The 20,773-nt window shown below is 43.7% G+C and overlaps 1 protein-coding gene across 20 annotated transcripts in view; it reads right to left on the minus strand.

Moving 5' to 3' along the window:
- Nucleotides 1–319: 319 nt before the first annotated feature.
- Nucleotides 320–20,773, minus strand: part of Ccdc136 (coiled-coil domain containing 136) — a 28,855-nt gene continuing 8,401 nt past the window's right edge. For 3 of the 20 annotated variants that reach the window (XM_078040259.1, XM_078040260.1, XM_078040262.1), the window contains exons 5-17: nt 19,016–19,333; nt 17,034–17,145; nt 16,310–16,478; nt 15,334–15,474; nt 14,388–14,558; nt 13,804–13,989; nt 11,888–12,082; nt 11,200–11,427; nt 9,300–9,806; nt 8,698–8,919; nt 7,409–7,693; nt 6,465–6,782; nt 320–657 (exon numbers count right to left, since the gene is read on the minus strand). In XM_078040259.1, the coding sequence (XP_077896385.1) occupies nt 547–657; nt 6,465–6,782; nt 7,409–7,693; nt 8,698–8,919; nt 9,300–9,806; nt 11,200–11,427; nt 11,888–12,082; nt 13,804–13,989; nt 14,388–14,558; nt 15,334–15,474; nt 16,310–16,478; nt 17,034–17,145; nt 19,016–19,333 (2,963 nt within the window). In that variant the 3' untranslated portion in view covers nt 320–546. Of the gene's footprint in view, nt 658–4,500; nt 4,608–6,464; nt 6,783–7,408; nt 7,783–8,697; nt 8,920–9,299; nt 9,807–11,199; nt 11,428–11,887; nt 12,083–13,803; nt 13,990–14,387; nt 14,559–14,837; nt 14,997–15,333; nt 15,475–16,309; nt 16,479–17,033; nt 17,146–19,015; nt 19,334–20,773 lie in introns of those variants that run through there. The other 17 variants (XM_021722419.3, XM_078040269.1, XM_021722410.3 and 14 more) reach the window with 16 other exon arrangements.

Below are 20,773 nucleotides of genomic sequence, written 5' to 3' on the forward strand. Positions count from 1 at the left end.
GAAGACACCCACACATATCTTCTTGGGGAATCCTCATACAGGGAGGGGTATGGGTACAGAAAACCTAAGGGGAGGTCTTTTGGACCCCCTCCATTTTTCCAAGCTCAGAGTTCCTTGAGGTAAGTTAACAGGTACAGACCAAACCCTCTGTGATTTAGCTGGCAGCACAGGGAGCCAGACTTGTTTCTGAGGTCATCTGTAAGGTGAGAAATCATATTTAGGAGCCAGATCCTTAAGTGAAGTATTTGGTTGAAGGGGAGCTGCTTTATTCTGGTTGTGTATGAAGCATTTAGTAAATAAAGAGCCACAGAGTCTCATGTAATTGGGTTGATATTTAATTACAAGGAACCCAGGATCTTATACAAGGCAGGAGATGGGAGACAGCAGCTCCCATAAGCCTTTCCAGCTTCAGTGGCTGAGGCTAAGGAGATAGGTGGGGACACATGGGACATGAGTGAGGTGGGAGCTCTGGCATAGTGTGTCCTGCCCAAAGGTGAGGGTGGTGGCTCCTGGGGATCTGCCCTTTCGGCTGGCCCAGGTCTGCCATCACTCCATGAGGCAGAACTCTGACTCCTGCGGTCGCATGCTGGGTAACACATACAGAGCCACAGCTGCAATAGCCAAGAATGCCATAGGCTTCCACATCCCAAACATGTTCTGTGGGGACCAAAGAAAAACGTGAGTTTCCAGCCTTCTGAACCCTTCCCAAAGCCAGAAATCACCTGCCTGCTTGTGCCAGAGAGGGACACCTCAGGAACATCATGGTTCAGCTTCTCTCACCTCCCAGGTAAGCGGTGGAAATCACATGGTCTCTTCTTCCTGACACTAGATATGGGGTGCAACACTGTACATGTCACCTCAGGTGACACTTGTGTGTAAGTCTTCCTTTCTCCCCAAACAATGAGAATACCGGTCCTTAAATGTGGAGGCAAGCTCATGGGCCAGATTGCAGACCTCCATGAGGATGCTTGAGAAAGGGTAGATGCTGTAGCAAGAAGGGAGAGGGTAAAGCTGGATCTTCAGGGAAAGTGGCCATTCCTAGTAAGCTTTGTGAAGGAGAAACAACTCAGAGCCAAGAGGAAGGAAGGGAAGTGGAGGAGTACAAGTGCACAGGAGGTCCTTTATACAGCCAGACCTTATGCACAGAAGGATGTCAGTTCAAGGAAATTCAAGGGAAGTGTTAATTGCCCTGAGAAGCAAATGTCAAGAGTCACCAAATACCCTACCCTAAGTGTGTGGACTGGCTTCCTAGCACATGTGTTGCAGTATGCTGAGCCTTCTACACACTGCTGGCCACTGGTGAACTCTGCTGATTCATAGACAACAAATAACACCATCAGAAGAGATCCACAAAATACCCTTTAAGAAATGAAACCTCAGATAAGAAAATACATACTTGGGGAAATAGTTCCCATTTTTGTTACTCTTTTTACTTATTATGTGAAAAATGAAATTTTAATATTGAGTCAAGAGCTATGGCATAAAGTAAAAGGATGTCTTTTGGTAAAGATGGAATAAAATCCATTAATAAGAATACATTTGCTCAGAGAATAACTGATCTAAAACAAAGATTTTAAGATAACTAAAAATAACAAAGAAAATCCTCTAAATTTGTTGAAATAGTTACACGGTATAACAAGAAATATCTGATAGAAAGCAAAAATAATGTTGGAAGTGCATATACAGACTAATCTACAAAGAAAATAACGGAGAAGGGTGCTAGGAAAAATGTTTACATGCATAGATGTTAATATCCTGATGCACATTGCTAAAAATGTCAGTCTAATGTTCTTAAAAGGAGGAAAGAGCTGAAATCCATAAATGCTAACTGGTGCACTATACATTGAGCAGAATCAAGATTCTGGACTGGACACATAAAGGAATGGTTTGGGTTTTCCAAAGGAGGAAGTTATAGGCTTCAAGAAATCACAGGCTTCTAGAAATTGCAGGCTTCTGCACTGCATTATTAAATTGATAGATCAAGGAAATCATGTTTTGAGGCTTAACCAAGGTGTTTGACAAGATTTTTCTTAAAATCCTTGCAGATAACATGAGGAAATAAGATTAGGATGAACATTTGTTAAGTGGTCAATAAGCTAAATAAAAGAGAACTGGCACCCTAGAAGTTGGATACCCACTGTTCTGTTCTTTTCTTTCTTTCTTTTTCTTTTTTTTTTTTCCAGTACTAGAGATTAAACCCTGAGGCACTCTACCACTGAATTACATCCCCAGCCTTTATTTTTTATTTTGAAACAGAATTTCACAAAGTTGCCCAGGCTGGATTGAAACCTATGATCCTCCAGTGTCAGCCTTCCAAGGAGTTGGGATTACAGATATGCACCACCACTCCTGGCTTGGGTCCTTGCTTGTGACTTGGATGAAGTCATCAGGAGGATAAAGTCCTCCTGGTGGGCTTGTCACCCCTGAGGATAACATGGAGCTGACAAGGAAAGTCAACATTTTGAAAACAGAGGGCCAAGATAAAAACAAACAAACAAACAAACAAAACACTCCATAGGTTAGAACAATGGACTATATCTGATATGGATAAAAGGAAATTTCTGCCTTTGGATCCAAAACAATCAAATGCTAGTACAGAATCAGAAGGTGATGTTTAGCATAAGCAATGTACAAAAGGGTTTTATAAACAAGACATGAAGCAAATCCATGACATTAGTTACCAAAAAAGCTAATGAGATTTGAGATTGCATAAACAGAAGTATATGGCATCTTCCTGCTACTTGGAGCCAACTAGAGAAAAGTGCTCAAAATGAGAAAAAAAAATGATAACAGGAAATGGAATTAGAGTTTTTATATGTAGCTAATATTAAGTCCTTAAAATCCAATTCACAATTTCCAGGCTTTTAGTCGCCTCTCTATGCCTCAGTTTTATCATGTTTAAAATGACAATAGTAGAGCTTCCTCCTAGGGTTGCTGTAAAGATCAAATTAATTAATATATGCAGTGATAGAGGGGTGTCCAACACACAGTATGTCTTATATAAGTTTATGCTCTTTTTGTTATTGATACTTATGGTACTTTCATATACATTCACTTATCTGATCCTCACAGAAGCCTGGTGAGGAACACAGAGCTTAGTCAAACATAATATATTTGAGGAAATTAAGTTCAGATGACACATTTTGCTAAGATAAAGCTTTGTAAGAAAAGATAGACTCGATCAAGCTCTCCTCACCACTTGTCAGTCACACATTCTACTACACTATGCTACCTCAAGTCAGAGCTTAACAAGAGCTCTGGGAATAAGAGGCTGCTGCGAGAGGAACTTTAGGCAACAATTCTTTCCTCTCATTCTGATAGGGTCTGGTGAAAGGCTACAGCTGGGTGCTTTGGGTCTTACATTATAGGTACTGAAGACATCTGAGGGTGTGCAGTGAAAGAAAAGATGTAAGGAGAGACTGCTGTCACTAAAGAAGCTAAAGACTGTCATGAAGTATAATAGGAAAGAGAGAAGAAGTGATGAAGAGAAGGAAATAATTAGGGAAGTGAAAAAAGGAGGGACAGAAAGGGAAACAGTGAGAAGTACCATCAAAAAATGCTTCGGCTGCCCTCCAAACCTGTGCCTTAAGCCAACTACACCTCACTTACAGGGATGTGAGAAGAGAGGACAAGGGAAGGAATAGCGTATGGGTTCCAGAAAACAGGTGGAACCCCAGGGCCATGAGACCACAATCTGCCTCATGAATTTGGTATTCCATTGACAGATAAGATTACATGGACTGGGGCCAACTGGGAGGTGCCCAGAATGTATCAGTCTTGATTTCCTAAGAATACTTACATCTGTAGCTAGTACAAACTTTTCATTAGTACTGTATTCTCTTTAGAAAACTTAGCTTAGGAAATCAATTACAATGGAATCTGGCCTCCAAAAGGGATAATCTAAAAAATATTTCCTGGTATTCTGTTCTAATTTTCCTGAAGACTAGAAGTACCAAACCAGAGAACTTTTCAAGACAAGGTGCACAATATGGTTAGGGGTTCAGTTCCACTTTCATCAAGGTTGAAGGATCAATTTAGGTTGCTCTCATTTGAATGCTCCTGGGGAGATCAGAAGAATTAAAGCTCTTCCAACCCCTCCCCCCCCCATGGGAAGAGGGAGTGACTCCTTATTTTGTCATCCTGCATAGAAGCAATGATGAGAAATTGGCTTGGGGGTTAAAAAAGACAAAGAGGGCCCAAGGCAGCCTTTCAGACAAACATCAGCTCATCAGAAGTAGTTGGGCAGCTTTGACAGTAGCAACAGTGCTGGGTTAATCCAAGTTTTTCCCAGCAAAGGATAGAAACTCAAACCATGCCTTTAGTAAACATTCCAATTCCCTGTGCATTCTGTACTCCATGAAGACATGCTCGAGAAGTTATAGGCATTGTGACAGCTGGAGGAAAAGCCGAGGTAAAACAGACCTGAGCATCACCTGTTGTATAGTGGCCAAAGCAAGAAGCAAGCAGCTGAGAGGAAAGAGGAGGAAGCAATACCAGTACCTGAGTTAGGATGATGTCTCAGCCCACCAGCACCAGAGCAGAGCCGATATGACCACCAGGCCTACAAGAGGCAAGGAGAAGATGGGGGGATCGGGGGCAGGGGATGGCTGCAACACGTCAAATGAGAGAAAAGCACAAGGAGAGACCAGGAGATGTGAAATGGTATGAAAAGACATAAACACACGAATCCAACAGATAATGAAGATGAGAAAACAAAGGGGAAAGAGAAAAGAATCCAGAGGTTAAAAATCATGTAGGGTAGAGCAGTAGCATTTCTTCTCTGCTCCTGGGCCCTGAGGAGAGCAGAGGAGGAGTTCTTCCCACTGGCAGCCTGCAGAAGTCACAAAATTGAATGGGTTGAGCAGCAGCTAGATCCACATCTGGGGCAAGGCCTGTTTTCTGTCTTGTTGTGTACTTCTCATATCTGGTCAAGCAGGAGTTATCAGCACTTAGACCTTTGTTGTGGGCTGGACTCTGGAAAAGTGAAGCTCCAGAGTAAACTGAACTTCCTTAGAGAAATAGGGTGGACACTTCCTAATCACTCTAGGAAAAGCCTGTCTTTGGCCAGGTCATCTATCTGGCTTATTTTCTATCAAGTTTCTTAGAATTTTAAGCTCTAGTTCCTATGATACCCTAGGAATCTGGTACATTAGTTGTGAGACAAAGTGCACTAAAGACAATGGAGAAGGGTTAGTTGTTTGACAAAACAGTTGTCTAGAGAAACTGAATTTTATAGGCAATAATAAATATACCATCTGAGTGCCCCACAAAAAGAGAAAGTACAGGACCCACTGGGGCAAAGGGGCTAACTCCATACATAGACACAAGGAATAGACTTGATTTTGAAGTACAAAAATCAGATCTGGCTTTATAAATGTGGTCCCTCAAGATTTCTATGAGGCTCTGAACCACCATGTGGTAGAATATGAGGAGTTCAAAGAAATGTAGCAGTTGCTTCTACTGTCTACATCCTAGGTAGGAGTCCTCTGCCACAAGGTTAACAGAGAACTTCACAATGGATCCTTAACCAATGCTACAGAATGAATGACTGGAAAATTCCAGATATCCTTAGAATTGACTGGGTTATCCTAGCACAAGAGACTTATTTCCTTTCCTGTGTTTTGAGGGACAGAAAGGACCTATACTATAAACTGAGGACTTTCTTAGGAAGTACTCAAACCCCAGAGCCCCCAAAACACCCAGGGCAGGAATTCAGCTGGTACATACCTATACAGATGGATCAATTTTTAAGATGGAAATACTTCTGTACAGTTGGTAAATTATGCTTGTTATCCTGGCATACCTCCCCCCATAATACCTCTACCATAATCTCTCAAAGATCCAACAACCAAAGGGGTTAGGGCTATAGCTAGTCATGGACCCGATAAAGCCCCTGTTGTAATCACTCTTATCATCCCCCCACCCCACCCTCATGTCCTGCAGTATTTGGAACCCAGTGGGTGGCACAAGCCTATAAAAAGAGATTATCACCTTCCCCATCCCACTAACAGCAATGACAAAGGTTAAGCCTAATATGGTACCAATGGAAAATAGGACTGAGTGACTTGCCCAAGCTGACAGAAATGCTCCGTAGAAGGCCTCGCACTATTAAGGTCCTTCATGTATTGCAAAGACAGGAACGAGGGAACCCTCTTGGCAGAGAAACATAACAAGGGCTACTATGCAAATGTAAGGAAACAAGACTCCAGAGATCCCATCTTGGTCCTCAGAAAAGGTGGTCATTGTGAGATGGTTCCATAACAAATTGGTCTAAGCCTGCCATTTCCCTTAGAGGAACTGCACTCTCCAACCCTTCTCCATACCCAGTTCCCTGAGTACCAACCCTTGCACTGGTTTGCCTATGCTCTGATAGAAGCCCATCCTTGGCAGGGCCAGTCCTGAACACCAGGGTGCCTGAGCCCAAGGCCCATTTCCCACTTGATCCAACCTTTGGTTGTGGTTACCTTTTTACTTTCAGAAAGTTTAAGAGGGTTGTTTTCCTCAGAAGTCTCAGGGGAAGAGTCATTGTCGTCGTCTTCTTCATTATCTTCTTCCTTATTCTGTTCACTGTACTCTTCATTTTCTTCCTCGTGATCTTCTGTTGTCTTAGCCTCCTTAGCATCTGTTGGCTCAGTAGCTAGCTCATCTGAGTGAAGCTCCATGGTTTCCTCTTTTGTTTCTTCCTGTTTTGGCTCTCCCACCTCCTCTTTCTTTTCCTCCTCTTTTGCTAGCTCATCTAATTGGCTCTGGCTAGCCGTGTAGTGCAGTACCACCTCCAGAGACTGCAGGGTGGAGGTAGGGCAGGATGAGGGCTGCTGTTACCCATGAAGAATCCTACTCTCCTGATAGTGCTGCACTATCTTCAGAAAACTCTATTGCATCATGTTACTGTGCCAGGATGTAGTGCTATGTTCTCGGACTGCAAGCCAATCTCTCTGAGCATAATGTGGAAGGTAGTCACACCTAACCTCTTGGGGCCAATACTCTAAACGGCCATTAAGCCCTTTCAAACAGCTCACAATTCTTGGGCTCTGTGCCTCTGTTTTTCCTTCCCACCCCTCACAGTGACTCTTATAGTGCCCAATCCTTTCACTTATTAGTACACAACTATTCTGAATAAATCCCTTTCCCTGTATCTGGTTGGTCTTCTCTTACACATGTAACTCAGGAAGAACAGAGGCCCTGGAAATGGGGCTGGGCCAGTGGAAACAGTTGTTCAGCTTAAGGCACTGCATCCTCCCTCCCTATCACTCCTGAGAAAAGGGATTCCCAACTACTGGTGACACTTAAGGATCCCAGAAGCCTTTGTACAAGAACCTCACCTGGCAGAAATGGCCGTGGAGATGATTATTCCTCCCAGTGCCTCCTCCACCCTCCTAACAAAATGGCTGCTAGAGCTGTGACTCACCTTTGTGTTCTCAAAGTTGCCCTCAGAATTGTCATAGGATGGCTTGGTCACCTTTTTCTTTTTAGCCCCGTTGGCATTCTTGTTCATGTTCTTATTACCATTCTTTCCCCTGGCCTCTTTGCCAACATAGGATGACTTTCTCTCTTTGAGCTGGTGGAGTTCTTCCTGGCAGCACTGCAGTTGCCCCTCCAGCTGCTCCTGCACTGCCAGGAGCCGCCCCTGTTCATCCATGCTAGCCTGGTACTGCAGCTGCAGCTCCCGCAGCTTGGTCTGCAGTTCTTTGATCTGTTGGTAGTAGGGCCAATTATCCAAAGCTGGGCCCTTGCAATAAGCCTGGGCCCTGCTTGGGGGTCACTGCTTCAGATATCTACCTGCTAAAGCCCATGAGGAAGTAGACAATAAAGAAAACATTAAACTGGAAAATAAGCCTCTTAAACAGTTTTATAAATAGCTTTTCCCTAACTAGAGGCATCTGAAATTTACATCTGACCAGATTAAAAAAAAAAAAAAGTCTTAAATTATGGGTTTTTTTGTTTTGTGGGCTTTTTTTTCTTTGCATAACTTGTCTGGGGAATAATAATTTATATTATTGTTTTGATGGGAACTCCTATATCACCCAACCCATTTCTCTCATAGGTATGTTGACTTAAGGAGCTATGTTGCACACATCTGAGAATGTACTAGGCTTCCATACCTTCCCCCAAGAAACAGGCAAATTAAAACCCAGCTCCCTAATCTCAGGTTTTGTCTTCCTTGGGTGATGGATCCACCTGGTGGGCACTACTTGGTCTAGTGATCTTTCCCAGATGCATAGAGACCCTTTCACTGGAATATGAACAACATCAGAGACAATGCCTCTTCTCCCATCTAGCAAATGCAGACCACTTTTCTTGGCATTATTGAGAGATCCAAAAGAAGATATGGTCCTGTCCTTGAAGTATTTACAGTTTAGCTGGGGAGACTGGACAAATGCATACAAAATAATAAAGAAAACTGGAAAGTGAAAAAGTATAGCTCCACAGAAGTTCTCTAGAACATAGAGCAAAAGAGAGAAGTAATAAAAGGAAGAAGAGGATAGTTCCAGGAGAGGTGTCTAGATGACTAGCTCAGTGGGCACCTGAGAAATGTCCCTCAGATTGAGTGGTGTCCATCACATGCAGCAAACTGCCTGGCCTGCTGGAATTCAGTCTCCCTGTCTGCCATATATTTGTATTCTCTCTGAAGTAGCCATCCCCTCCTCCAGCTTTCGGGACTCCTAGGAGAAACCCTGCATCCCTGGCATCAGTTACCTCACTCCTGTCGTTCTGGGGGGCTGCAGATTTCTCCAGGCTTTCTATGCACTCCTTGAATTCCTTTTCGCAGGTCTCCAGCTCTTCCCTCAGCGATTTCTGTTGGTCCAGCAGCGTGCTCATCTGCTCTTGCAGTCGGGAGTGTTCCTCTTGGCTAACCTGGTACAGGGCCTGCACTGCCTGCAGCTTGGTCAGCACCTTGGCCACCGTTTCCTCAAAGTGCTGCAGGGGGTAGGGGAGCAATGACGGCACCCCAAGAAGCTCTGACTCTGCCCCACACTTTGCTAGGCCCTTCCCTACACACAAAACAGTGGCCACAGGGATCTGAAACTGCCCAGGGAGACACTGTATTTTTCCCCATAAGGAGTACCTGACTGTGTTGATGACAGTCCTCAGTCCTAGGACTGGATGGGGGCACCTCTGTAGGAGAGGGACTGAAGAGGAGGCAGGGCCACCATGAGTAAAAGCCTTGCTTGCTTCCAGGAGTTTCCCAGGTCAGCTCTGACCCCATTCCCATCTCACTTCTTGTGCCCTTCCCCTGGTGACATTTCTCTTAGAAAGACAAGAGCCTATAATCCCCTGCCTAACCTGAGGATGGTTACCTCCATGTCTTCAGGCACAACTGGTTCCTCATCAGCGATGCTGCTGATATAACTCTTATGATAACTGTTAGAACTACTGGTGGTGCCATAACTCTTCTTAGAGATGATGCTGCTGACACTGGAGAGGTAACTCTTTGCAAAAGTCTCGCTGGCACCCATAGTGCTGGCATAGCTCTTGAGGAAGGACTCACTGCTGGCCTGGCTGGTACCATAATTCTTAAGAAAGCTTTCCTTGCCATCAATGGTGCTTGCATAACTCCTGTGAAAGTTCTCACTGCTGGGAATCACACTGTCAGAGTTCTTCTTGCAGGACTCAAGGCTCATTTTTATTGAGGGGGACTGCTCTTGGAGCAGCTGCATTTCTTCCAGGCAGAGCTGCATCTCTGCCTGCAGCCTCTTCCGCTCCTCTAGGAGCCTCCCATGCTCCTGCTGCAATAGCTCCTGTTCCTTCTGACTGGAGATATACAGCGCCTTCAGAGCCTGTAGATCTTCCAGGAGCAACTTGGACTGCCAGGGGTAGGGGTGGGAGACATCACCATTACTCTAAAAGACATTTCAGTCCCAGAGTCTAAGAGCATACCTAAGAGAAGTGCATACCTACCCTTCAGACTCCCCAGACCTATATCTTTGACTTAAGCCTCCAGGTGATTGGGCATGTGTCAACTTTCTGTACATTTGGGAAAATATTCCCAGGGCAGATACTCCATGATTTGGGGGTTCCCACTTCTGCTGGTTTCTGCATTCTGGCACACCCTTCTCTCCTGAGAGCAGCCTAGTTGTCTCAAGGACATCCTGGCTCACTACCTCACCCTCTTCAGGTGTATCCATTATCCTGACCTTTAGGCTTGGTCTTCTACCCAACCCCTAATGTTAAAACCAGCTCTGGATTCAAATGTGCACCTCTAAGTAAATCCTTCCTGAGAAGGTATAGGCTTGGAATCAAGGTCTTATCACTGGTCCTTTACTTCCTGCCCTGTTTCTGAACCTGGCCTCCTGGGCATGTTTCCCAGCCTCTCTGGGCCTGCCTTCTTGGCTGCTTATGCCTAGGATGAGATCTGATCAGTTAAGGAAATACTTTATACCTGGTTCCCTGTCTCTGTGTTCCCAGGCTTTCAGCCTAGATATTTGATGCCCCTGGAATGTGACCAAGACTCATAGTTTGAACTACTGCTATTCCCTAGTTCTCCTGTTCAGTTTAATATTTGAAGGAACAGATTCAGCCTAAATTAAAGCTATCCACCTGCTCTTCCTTCTTCATGCTGAGACCTCAGACCAAATCTATCTCCCAACTCTGAATAGACTTGCATGGAAATTTCTGACTGTGTGACCTCAATATTCCTGACCTCCTGATAAGAGCTTGAGACAAACCAATTTTCTGGTCTAACACTCCTGATCTAGCCCAATGAAGAGAGTATAGTCAGTACTGAGAACTCTGCATAAAAATGTTTCCTTTGGAGATGAATGGGCTCAGATTAGCCTCATAGAAAGCAGCAAAAGGTTATATAGATTTTAAAAATGGAGAAGTGTACTTTTGAACTCATAGGAAAAGGATGACATGCTTAGAGTCAGTCCACAGGAATCTAAACAAACACTGAATTGATATTATAAATCTTGAAAATGATATCTCAATGGGACTGAGTCCAATGGTCAGATTACAGACCTCTAGGTCATCCCAGCTTTGTTCTAAGTGCTTGCAGGACTTCAGCTGGCATGCCTCTGGGTGAGGTCCCCAGTGCATCTAAGGCCACATCATAATGGAGCCTATGGTGGCTCTGGCTGGTGAAGGTCAAGGCTTCATCTGCCTCCTGCCAAATAGTCCTTCCTGACTCTGACCCTTCTGGGTAGCTTCTTTCCCTGGTGTGCTCTGGCAACCCATCTCCCTTTCTCTTCCCATGATTACCTTGTTCTGACCAGAATTTGAGAACTTATGCTTTTTGGCATCCTGAGGATTTTCCAACACTTCCTGGAAATGAGACTCTTTGAGACCTCGTAGCTCTTCATGTACCTCTAACTGTCCTTTTAATACACACTCTTGGTTCTGTATCAGTTTTTTCTGTTCCTCCTGCATGCCTTGGTAGAGCAGCTGCAGCTCACATAGGTCTTGTAACTTTGTAAGCAGCTCCTGACTCTGAGTAGAGCAGACAAAGGAGGAAGAATGGCAATTCAATGGCAAGTCTTAAGCTCCCCCAATCTTTGTTGTTAGTTTCTTCATACAGTCCCCTGGGCATAGGATTGGGGGAGGGGGTTTTCTATGAAGACCTACTCATTGAGTAGCAACGACCTCTTGTTTGTGAATGTATTTTGTAGTTAACAAAATATTTTCAGGTGCATTTCCTCAAGAGGTACTAAAAGTAAAATGTTGCAGATTCCTGAGCATAAAATGTATTTTTAAGATTTAAAGCCCTTATGAGGAAAAACCTGAATTAGCTCTGTGGATCTGTTTAATGTGGGGAGATTGGGAGAAAGGAAGGAATGTTGGCTAAGAAAGGAAAAGGTTCAATCCCCACCCATTTATGTTTCCCAGGGACAGTCACAGTTTTTCAACGCAGCCTCTTCATAGGCAGCAGCCTTTAACTAGCTGTAGATACCTTATTAAAGAGGCCACACTTGGGTGTGGGGTATATGAGCCTGTGCAACTCTTCCTGCAGCTGGCCCTGCTCCTCCTGCAGCCTCCTCTGATCCTCCAGGAGTTCACACTGCTCCATCTGCAGCTGCCCCATCTCCTTCTGGCTGACCTTGAACTTGTCCTGCAATTCTGTCAGCTTGGACACCAGTGCACCACACTGTGGGTAGGGTGGGGCATGCAGGCATAGTTACTCTGTGAAGTACACTTCTGGGGGGCTAGCAGAGCATTTGTGTGCTCTCCTGCCTCCTGTGAATTCCCAGGGTCTCCCTCCCCATTCAGTCACCTTGAATTGATCATCCCATGAAGACTGGGCCTCCATGCTAAGAGGGGAGCCCCAGCAGTCAGCAGGCTGCTCTGGATGGGCAGTGGCTTGTTCTAAATTCCCTGTGCCAGTCCCTTCAGAAAGCAGACTGAGCGTGAGTGCTATCAATGCCCCTCTCTTCTTCCTTCCTGTCTTCCTGTCTCTGGCTCTTTCCTTTGGTGTATTAACTACCTTCTCATGCTGACAGGAGCTCCAATTCTGATTACTTTCATTATCATCAGTTATTTTTGAACCTAATCATGATCCTTATCAATAAGGACTTAATTTTACTCTAATTTTTCCCATTTTTGTTTTCCTAATAATCTCTTAAAAGCTTTACAAAAGTATAGCCACTACTATATTTGGTTTAAGACTAAATCATTCTATGATTTCGTCTTCTAAGTCCTCTAATATCAAATGACTCTTAGTGCTGTTCTATGACTACAGAACAGATTAGCTTTGTATGCCACCATGCTTCTCCTTTCCCAAAGACTTTTATGAAGAGGGGAGGTGACAAGGAAATCAGGTATCTCCTAAACCTGTGCACAGAAAGGTAAGTAGACTGTAACGTTCCCTCTCCTTATCTCCTAAAGGCCTCTCCCTAGTAGGAACACTGATGTTGGCCATGGCAGGGATTGCTGTGTATTCTGGCAGAATTCTTGGGCCTTTTCTCCAACATGCTTTCAACACCTTTTCACTTCCTATCAGTAATCAGGGGCTGAAAGCACTCATCTGAGTAATGGCATTGGTTTGCCTTTTTTTTTTTTTTGGTACTGGGGATTGAACCCAGGGACACTTAACCACTTAGCCACATGCCCAGCTCTTTTTGGTATTTTATTTAGAGACAGGGTCTCACTGAGTTACTTAGGTAGGGCCTCACTAAGTTGCTGAGGCTGGCTTTGAACTTGCAATTCTCCTGCCTCAGCCTCCAGAGTTGAATTATAAGCATGCACCATCACACCCAACAATTTGCATTTTATATACCATGGAAAAAGAAAAAGTAAATAAGGTCTTATTTGTCCTACTAGGATTTAATACTAAAAGCAACTGAGATAATAGTAACACTCTATTCAATTTAAGAAGGGCAATATCAAGTCTTGGGAATATCACCACACTAAGTCACAGAATAAATCCTGGAAGAGTCTAGGTCCTTCTAATACTCAAGCAGCACTCTAGACACAGACCATACCCCCTAAAAAGAGTACTTGCAATCTGCCTCAGAAAACTGGCTCAGCTTTCTAGTTCCAACAGTAACATGAACCTATGTGTATGTTCTTCTCCACAAATGGCCTGATATCACTGCAGTTGCTAAATCAATGTGCAAACATCTACATACATAGAATTATGCGTGAAAACAGCCAGGTGTGTAATTGCTGGGATCTAGATGTACTTTGAGCTCTGGCTCAAAGTCAAGATCAAGGAAAACTGTTCCAAAGTTGGCAACATGTGTCTCTGCTTCTTTTTCCTGCCTAGGAAGCCCACTGAGGCTCTTGATTGAGAACTTCATCTCTTGCCGCTGTACCTCCTCTCTGCAAAGCAGATGCCCAGGAGTGCTTTTCACTCTGCACTGTAATTACCTTATTAAAACACTTTCCCTTGTCCTCAGGAATGTTCTGGGTGTTCTTGAGCTCTTTTAGTTCCAGTTGGCAGAGCAAGAGGTCCTGCTCTAGCTGGTTGGACATGTGCTTCTGCTGCTCCAACTCATTCGCGCTAGACTCGTACAGCTGCTTCACCTCATGAAACTGGACTTGAATCTTTTTGTTCTGGTTGGGAGAGGCAGGACCGACCATCATCCCAGGTAACCTGCTATGCACTTTGGGGACTGGGGTTCCATCCTCCCATCCTTTCTAGCTCTGATTTCATTCCAGCCACGGAGACCTCAAATGGACCCATCCCTAATAGGCTTAAAACCCAGTACTTGTAGGGCTTCCTTTTGGGGGGAGTTGGGGCAAGAAAGGGGCTTCCTAGACTGATTTTCTGATTTAAAATCAAAGGAAGCTGTGGGCATTGTGACTCCTACAGAAGGGCTTTCCTGGCACACCTCTTTGCTCCCTTACCAGGAGCTACTCCATAGAGCTTCTAACACACCCATATTTCTGTGCTCTCACCTCCCCAAGGGTCCTGCCTGCCTACACTTTCCATCACCTGGCCCTCCTATTACCTTTTCATCACTTTCTTGCAAGGAGGCCACCATATTCCGAAGGTGCTGCAACTCTGCCTCATGGCACCGCAGCTTCTCCTGCAGCTGATGCTGCACTTCCAGTAGCTTTTCCTTCTCACTTGAGATGTTCTGGTGTTGGACTTGCATCTTCTGGAGCCGGCATAGTAACTCCTGCAGTGCAGGGGGCTCTGGGCAGCACTGCAGGGTCCATAACCTCCTGCCCTTCTGCCTGACTCTCTCAGCCACTGACAGGCTATGCAATTACTCCTCCCTCCCTTCACTTTCTGCTTGTCCTCTGACCTAAGGCAGCACTTGAAAGGGGTTGGGGATATTCACATGTAGTACTGACTAGGCAATGGCTGGACTTATTTGAAACTTTACTCTTTATTTACCTTTCCGAGACCTCAGACAAATACTCTGGGTCATTCCCTAACCTCTGGGTGCTGTTACCTTCTCACTTTGGCTCTCTATAATTGTGGATTTCATGACTTTAAGCTGCCTGAGCTCAGTCTGAAGCTGCACCTGCACCTTCAAGAGCTCGCTCTGCTTGTCCTGGCTGGCATCATACTTTTTCTGCAGATCACAGAACCAGGTCTTTAGCTCCTCATTCTTGGTGGGGAGGGTGAGGGAGGAACAGTCACTCTCAGGAAATAGCAGACCCCTCTTCAGGTCACATTGGTCCTTTTCAGGGGCAGATGGCTTGAAAAGATCCCTGGGTCTATGATTTGGTTTCTTTGGCAAGGTAGACACTCAACAATGACCACCATTTCTAGAATGCCATGCTGTGTGGCTTCTATAACTGGCTTCTCCAGTAGTCTGGGACCCTGATTGTAGGGCAAGGGTCAGCAGACCTTTGCCTTTTGCTCCTTTTGTCTAGCCTCTGCTGAAGCAGTGACTCCATGCAGGCCCTCCTACCCTCCTAAGTGCCTCCCCTGGCAGTGTTTACCTGCATGACCGTGTGAGATGACTGAAACCTAAGCACCTCATTCTGGGCACATTTGAGCTCCTTCTGCAGCCGCTTCTGCTCCTCCTCGCTGACACGGCGATGATGCTGTAGCTCTTGCAACTCACAACACAATTCCTTACACTGTGCAAGAAATGAAACAGGGAAGCTGATTTATGACAACTGCTATATGTGCTCCAGGAATACGTTTGGGGAGAGTATGCATTCCTTTGAAATATAGTCAAGTGTAACTTAACAATATGGACTTATGCTCAGAAATGTGTTGTTAGGCCATTGAATCATTGTGCAAACATCACAGACTATATTTACATAGACTGTAATGGTATAGCCTATTACACACCTAGGCTATGTGGTACATATACATATGGCATAGGCTATTGCTTCTAGGGCTCTGATGAATTAAACATCAAGATCAAATGAAGCACAAAAGAAAACAATTCAATAAATAGGCTGAATAACATGGAATACATGGAAAACTGTATAAAAAAACTTTTTTGTTATTTTTCTAAGTAGGAAGCGTAACTCTAAAATAATAATAAAAATACAGTATAGTATAGTAAATACATAAACCAGTAGCATAATCACTTATGATCATTATTAAGTACTGTATGTACCTGTATATGTTGTATTTTTATAGGATGGCAGTGCAGGTTTGTTTACGCCAGCATCACTATGAGTATGATACTGTGTTGCACTACCACAGTAGTAGGTGATAGGAATTTTTTTCAGCTCTATTACAATGTTATGGAACCACCATGGTTTATGCAATCTGTTAGTGATCAAAATGTCATTATGTGGCATATGGCTATATTTACATCAGGCAAGTTATCAAGACCCTAGAACACTCTCTACTATCACAGTGCACACCTGCTTTATTAGCTCTGTGCCTACCATAGACCAGGAGAAGGTGAAACGAAAGGGTGGAAAGGGCCTGCCTCCCCACCCTCAAGAGACCTACCTTACTTTGCATGTTATGCATCTGCTGCTCAGCATCTAGCAGCTGCTGGCGCAACAAATGCATTTCAGGATCAGGCTCTAGGAAATCCACTTCTGAGGTCTGAGACTCTGACGATATCATACTCTTTGTTGTTTGACACTCCAGCCACTTCTCTGTTGCTTTTCGTGTCCTGAAAACCAGAACCCACAGACATGTTTGAAGGAACCCTGCCTCGTATCATCATACAAGTGTGCTCAGTTCTAAGGCCTTCTGTTTAGGCCAAAGATAGTTAGAGACCTATTGTGATTCGCTCCTCAAATAAACATGTTTTGAAGATTACAGAAAGTCTCCAGAGCCTCATCTGCAGAGGCATGTTTGGCTCTGAGACACCATAAGAGTGCTGGTCCAGTTGGTTTTAAGGATGGGCCTGGTGTCAAGTCAGCTAACAGCCTGGAGGCTTTGTGCCATTAGACTGAATCATGTCTGTGGGGACAACAAAGGAATCTCTTCTGATCTACTCTAGGGCAGAGCAATGCTGAAAATGGAAGAAAATCAAATTCACTGAACTCTTGTCCTGAGACAATTGGGTAGGATCCCAATTTTTGCTTCCAAATGGTCTCTGTACCCTTGGGATACCACAGAAAGGTCTGGCTCTCTGGGAAGACAGGAACACTCATGACCCTGGCCTCTGCCTTTCAGGGAATTCCCAAGACAGAATTTCAGTGCCCCTGCCTCCTGGTTGTACCTCTCACTCTCCAGCTGGGCTAGCTGCCCTGTGAGGCTGCTGTTGCTCTCCTTCAGGGTCCGGTACTCCTCATTCAGGAATTGGTAGCGGTCCCGCAGTTGCTGTAATTCTTCTGCAGACAACAAATGGGGAAGATGTAAGATCATTAAGGGGTAAGGGGAGCACTGATATTCAGCCCCAAGCTTTTAGGAGCTCTTGAGGGTTTAAATAAGTTTTGGTTTATCAAATATAAAGTTCTTGCTTAACTTTATGATTTCTTCCCTACTATGCTTTTAGCACAAAAAGTTGGGAGGTGTGAAGTTTTAGATATCAGTCTGCCAGTCCCTGCCTTTCAAATACATCCAGGCATTTTGAATTTCCTTTACTTCTTTTATCACCACACTGAAGACACTGGCCTAAATGTGATCAAATAATCTTTCTAGTAGCCTTTTATCTGCTGACAGAAAAGCCCATTCCAACCATGCCCTATCTCATTCTCAAATATTACAAGAGAAGTGCTCCAGCACATGTCCTTAAGCACCAGTTAGCAATTTTTAATGCTGTGATGATACAAACACCACATTTTATCTTTTCAAAATTAAGAATCATCTTAGAACACTAATTCTACTGACATTTGAGGAACAAAAACTTGCTCTAATTGTACCTACAGTACCTGCTGGAAGATTCAACACTTCAGTCATTTCCAATGTTTCCTCTTTGTTCCAATCAGAAGTCCTTACAATAGTGCAGATTGAAAACTAATAGAGCTAAGTATTAGACTTGATGGTTTTGGTCTTGAATGGGCATTTCATTTAATCCCTGAAATAACCCTGTAAGTTTTTTTTTTGTTTGTTTAAATAAACTTTCAATTTTGGAAAAGTTTTAGATTTATAGGAAAGCTGAAGATAGTATCAAGTTCCTTGGGAGAGTTCTTACCCAGTCTCCTCAAATGCTAACATATGACATTAGCATGGTACACTTGCCATGACTAAGGAATCAATATTGGCATATTATTATTCCCTAAATTCTATACTTTATTTTCTGCATTTTTCCCTAGGCTCGTTTTTCTATTTCAGAATCTCATCTACCTTTAAGGTTTTATTAACCAATCTGGATATATGGAGACCTCAGATATAGAGGTTCCAGAGAAAGAATAATCTAAGTTCATCCAGCTATTGGGTAGAGCTTTATTTCTGACTCTGGTTTGTTTCACTCCAGCAAAGGCCTTTCCTCTGTGCTAGCCTCCCTCTCTCAGCACTACCAGGCCAAAGGCTCTTCTGAGAGCCTTCATATATATGGGAAAACTTGCAGTTCTTTGATTCCTTGTTCATTGCCTCTGTTTGACCTGGCCAAATATAGGGCTTTCATACTCAGATCACAAATCTAGCCTAGTATAAAGGTAGACTCTGATGTCATGAATCCTAGCAACTAGCTGGAGACTATCTGAAAGCAGCACTGGAAGCTTTCAGGTACCTCATGAATTACTAGAAATAACCTCCCTTCCTCTCCAGCTGTCTTGTGCTCTGATTTTTTGCCCCCTAAAGTTTCTACTTTGGGGAAAGCTAAAGAAGCCTAAGAATTGCATCCTGGGACCTGGAAAGGAGAACTGGAGGCCTCCCTAAAGTGGTTCAGGCAAAGTGCCACGATGCCACATAAGCAGGAAGAGTTCCCCAAGGTGACAAGTCCTTGTACACTCATCCCAGAACTGGGCACTTTCCCAGGAAGGGCTTTCCCATAGTCAAATCAACAAGTACCCAATGGCTCTCTGGGGAAGAATCCCCAGGGCACATCTCCATGGTACCATTTCTTACACCACCATGGACTGCTTATAAAATATTTGGGTAAGTTTTTCTCCACTACAGTCTTGAATTCAGTCTAGAAGTTTTTTTTCCCTAGAGGTTTTCCATGCATGATATAACACAACTCTTCCTCCATCTTCCTATCTATGATCTCTCCTCAGCTTGACTTTGCTGACAGAATAGGAGAAGGGCTTGCACTCATACCTTGCAACCCACTAAAGTCCGTAGGACTACTGGTTGATTCAGAGGTCTTTGTTTCCATTTCTGCACGGAGCGAGGCAATCTCCATCTCGTAGTCCCCCCGAATGCGTTCCATGTCCTCAAGTTCATTCTGCATTCGGCAGAGATCCTCCTGCAGGGATGCCATGTCACTCTCATGTTCACTCGCAGAATCTGCTGCAGCTTGCCGCAGATTCTGGATCTCGGTCTGGGCCAACTGCAACTCCTGTTCTATTTCTTTAAGTTCACTTTCTTTCTCACGCTCTAACAAGGAAATCTCCTCCCGTAGATGCCGTAGTTCACCTGCAAAGCCCAAAGGTTGAGTTAAGTGAACTAATCTACCATGTTCTATAGATAAAAAGTTCTAGGCAGACTTATTTCTTGTCTGGAAATGGCTAACAACCTAGCCTCTACCTTATCAGAGAAGTAAAGCATCATATGGCATGGAATGAAAGGAATACCTGAGAAGGGAACACAGTGACTCTACAAGGCACAGCAGGAAGACAGATTTTGAGGCCTCACACTGAAAGCAACAACTTGGTCTACTATAAACAAGTACTCTCAGATTCTTCTAGGGAATTACCCGACAGTCAAACTCAAACCTAATTGACAATATTTTATTGATACCCTGAGTCCTAAAAATTCCCTAACTAAAAAGTTTTCACAGATTTTTCACCTATTCACCCTCAAAGCTTAGACTTTACAGAACATACTAGAAGTACTAGACCCAAAACAATATGTAAATGTTGATTGATAAGGGATTGATGATGTTTAAATAGAATATCATGCAGATCTCTAAAAGAAAGTGGCAGATCCATAATGAAGATACAAAAAGACTTCCATATATGTGAACTGGAAAGAAAAATGAGCCAGAAAATGTAAGGCATTACCTAATTTTTATAAAAATATATTTATATATAGCATAAAACACACAAATGTACAAAGACACAAGAAAAGGCACAGAAAAGATCTATGCCCCAAAACCCTAAAGAGCAGTTGTTTTAGAAGAGTGGGAGATGTGACAAGGTATTCCAAATCATATATAGGTATGCTGTTTGGTTTTTGCAACAAGTCTCTATGTAATAATATATATTCTTTTCAATTTACAAAAGCAGTGTGTTAGAGCTCTTTGTATCTGTGGAGCATCTTATGATTTCTAGACACAGGTACTCATCATCTAGGATCAGGAGAACCCAAAGGTGGATGAAGAATAAAAGGAATGGACACCAATAAGAATTCAGGATTTAGGAGGCTGGGGATATATAGCTCAGTCAGTAGAGTGTCTGCCTCGCATGCACAGGGCCCTGGGTTCAATCTCCAGTACCACAAAAAAAGAAAAAAAAATTCAGGATTTAGAGACCAGCATTAGGCAATTCATGAGGACTGGACCAGAAGTGTCAGGACCTTCCAACAAACCCTTTGCAGAACATATTCTCCCCAAGCCCCATCTTTAACTCCTGCTCATTCTACTTACCATTAAGAGTCCAACTTTCCCTAGCCTCTCCCCCAACCTCCTCAAAAAGCTAAGAAAATTCCTCTATTAAATGCTCTCATAGCACCTTAAACTTTGCAGTGAGTGTTGTATAGTCTCCACCTCATTTAGTTGTAAGTTTTATAGACAAAGAACATTATGGTTTTGCTCACCATTATAGTTCCAGGACCTGGTATTGTGCAGAGCAGAATGCAACTCAATATGTATTTGCCATATTCATGCATAAATGAGGTAGAGGTTCATATATTCAA

This window comes from Ictidomys tridecemlineatus, chromosome 2 (assembly GCF_052094955.1).
Source record: "Ictidomys tridecemlineatus isolate mIctTri1 chromosome 2, mIctTri1.hap1, whole genome shotgun sequence".
NCBI classification, from domain to species: Eukaryota; Metazoa; Chordata; class Mammalia; order Rodentia; family Sciuridae; genus Ictidomys; species Ictidomys tridecemlineatus.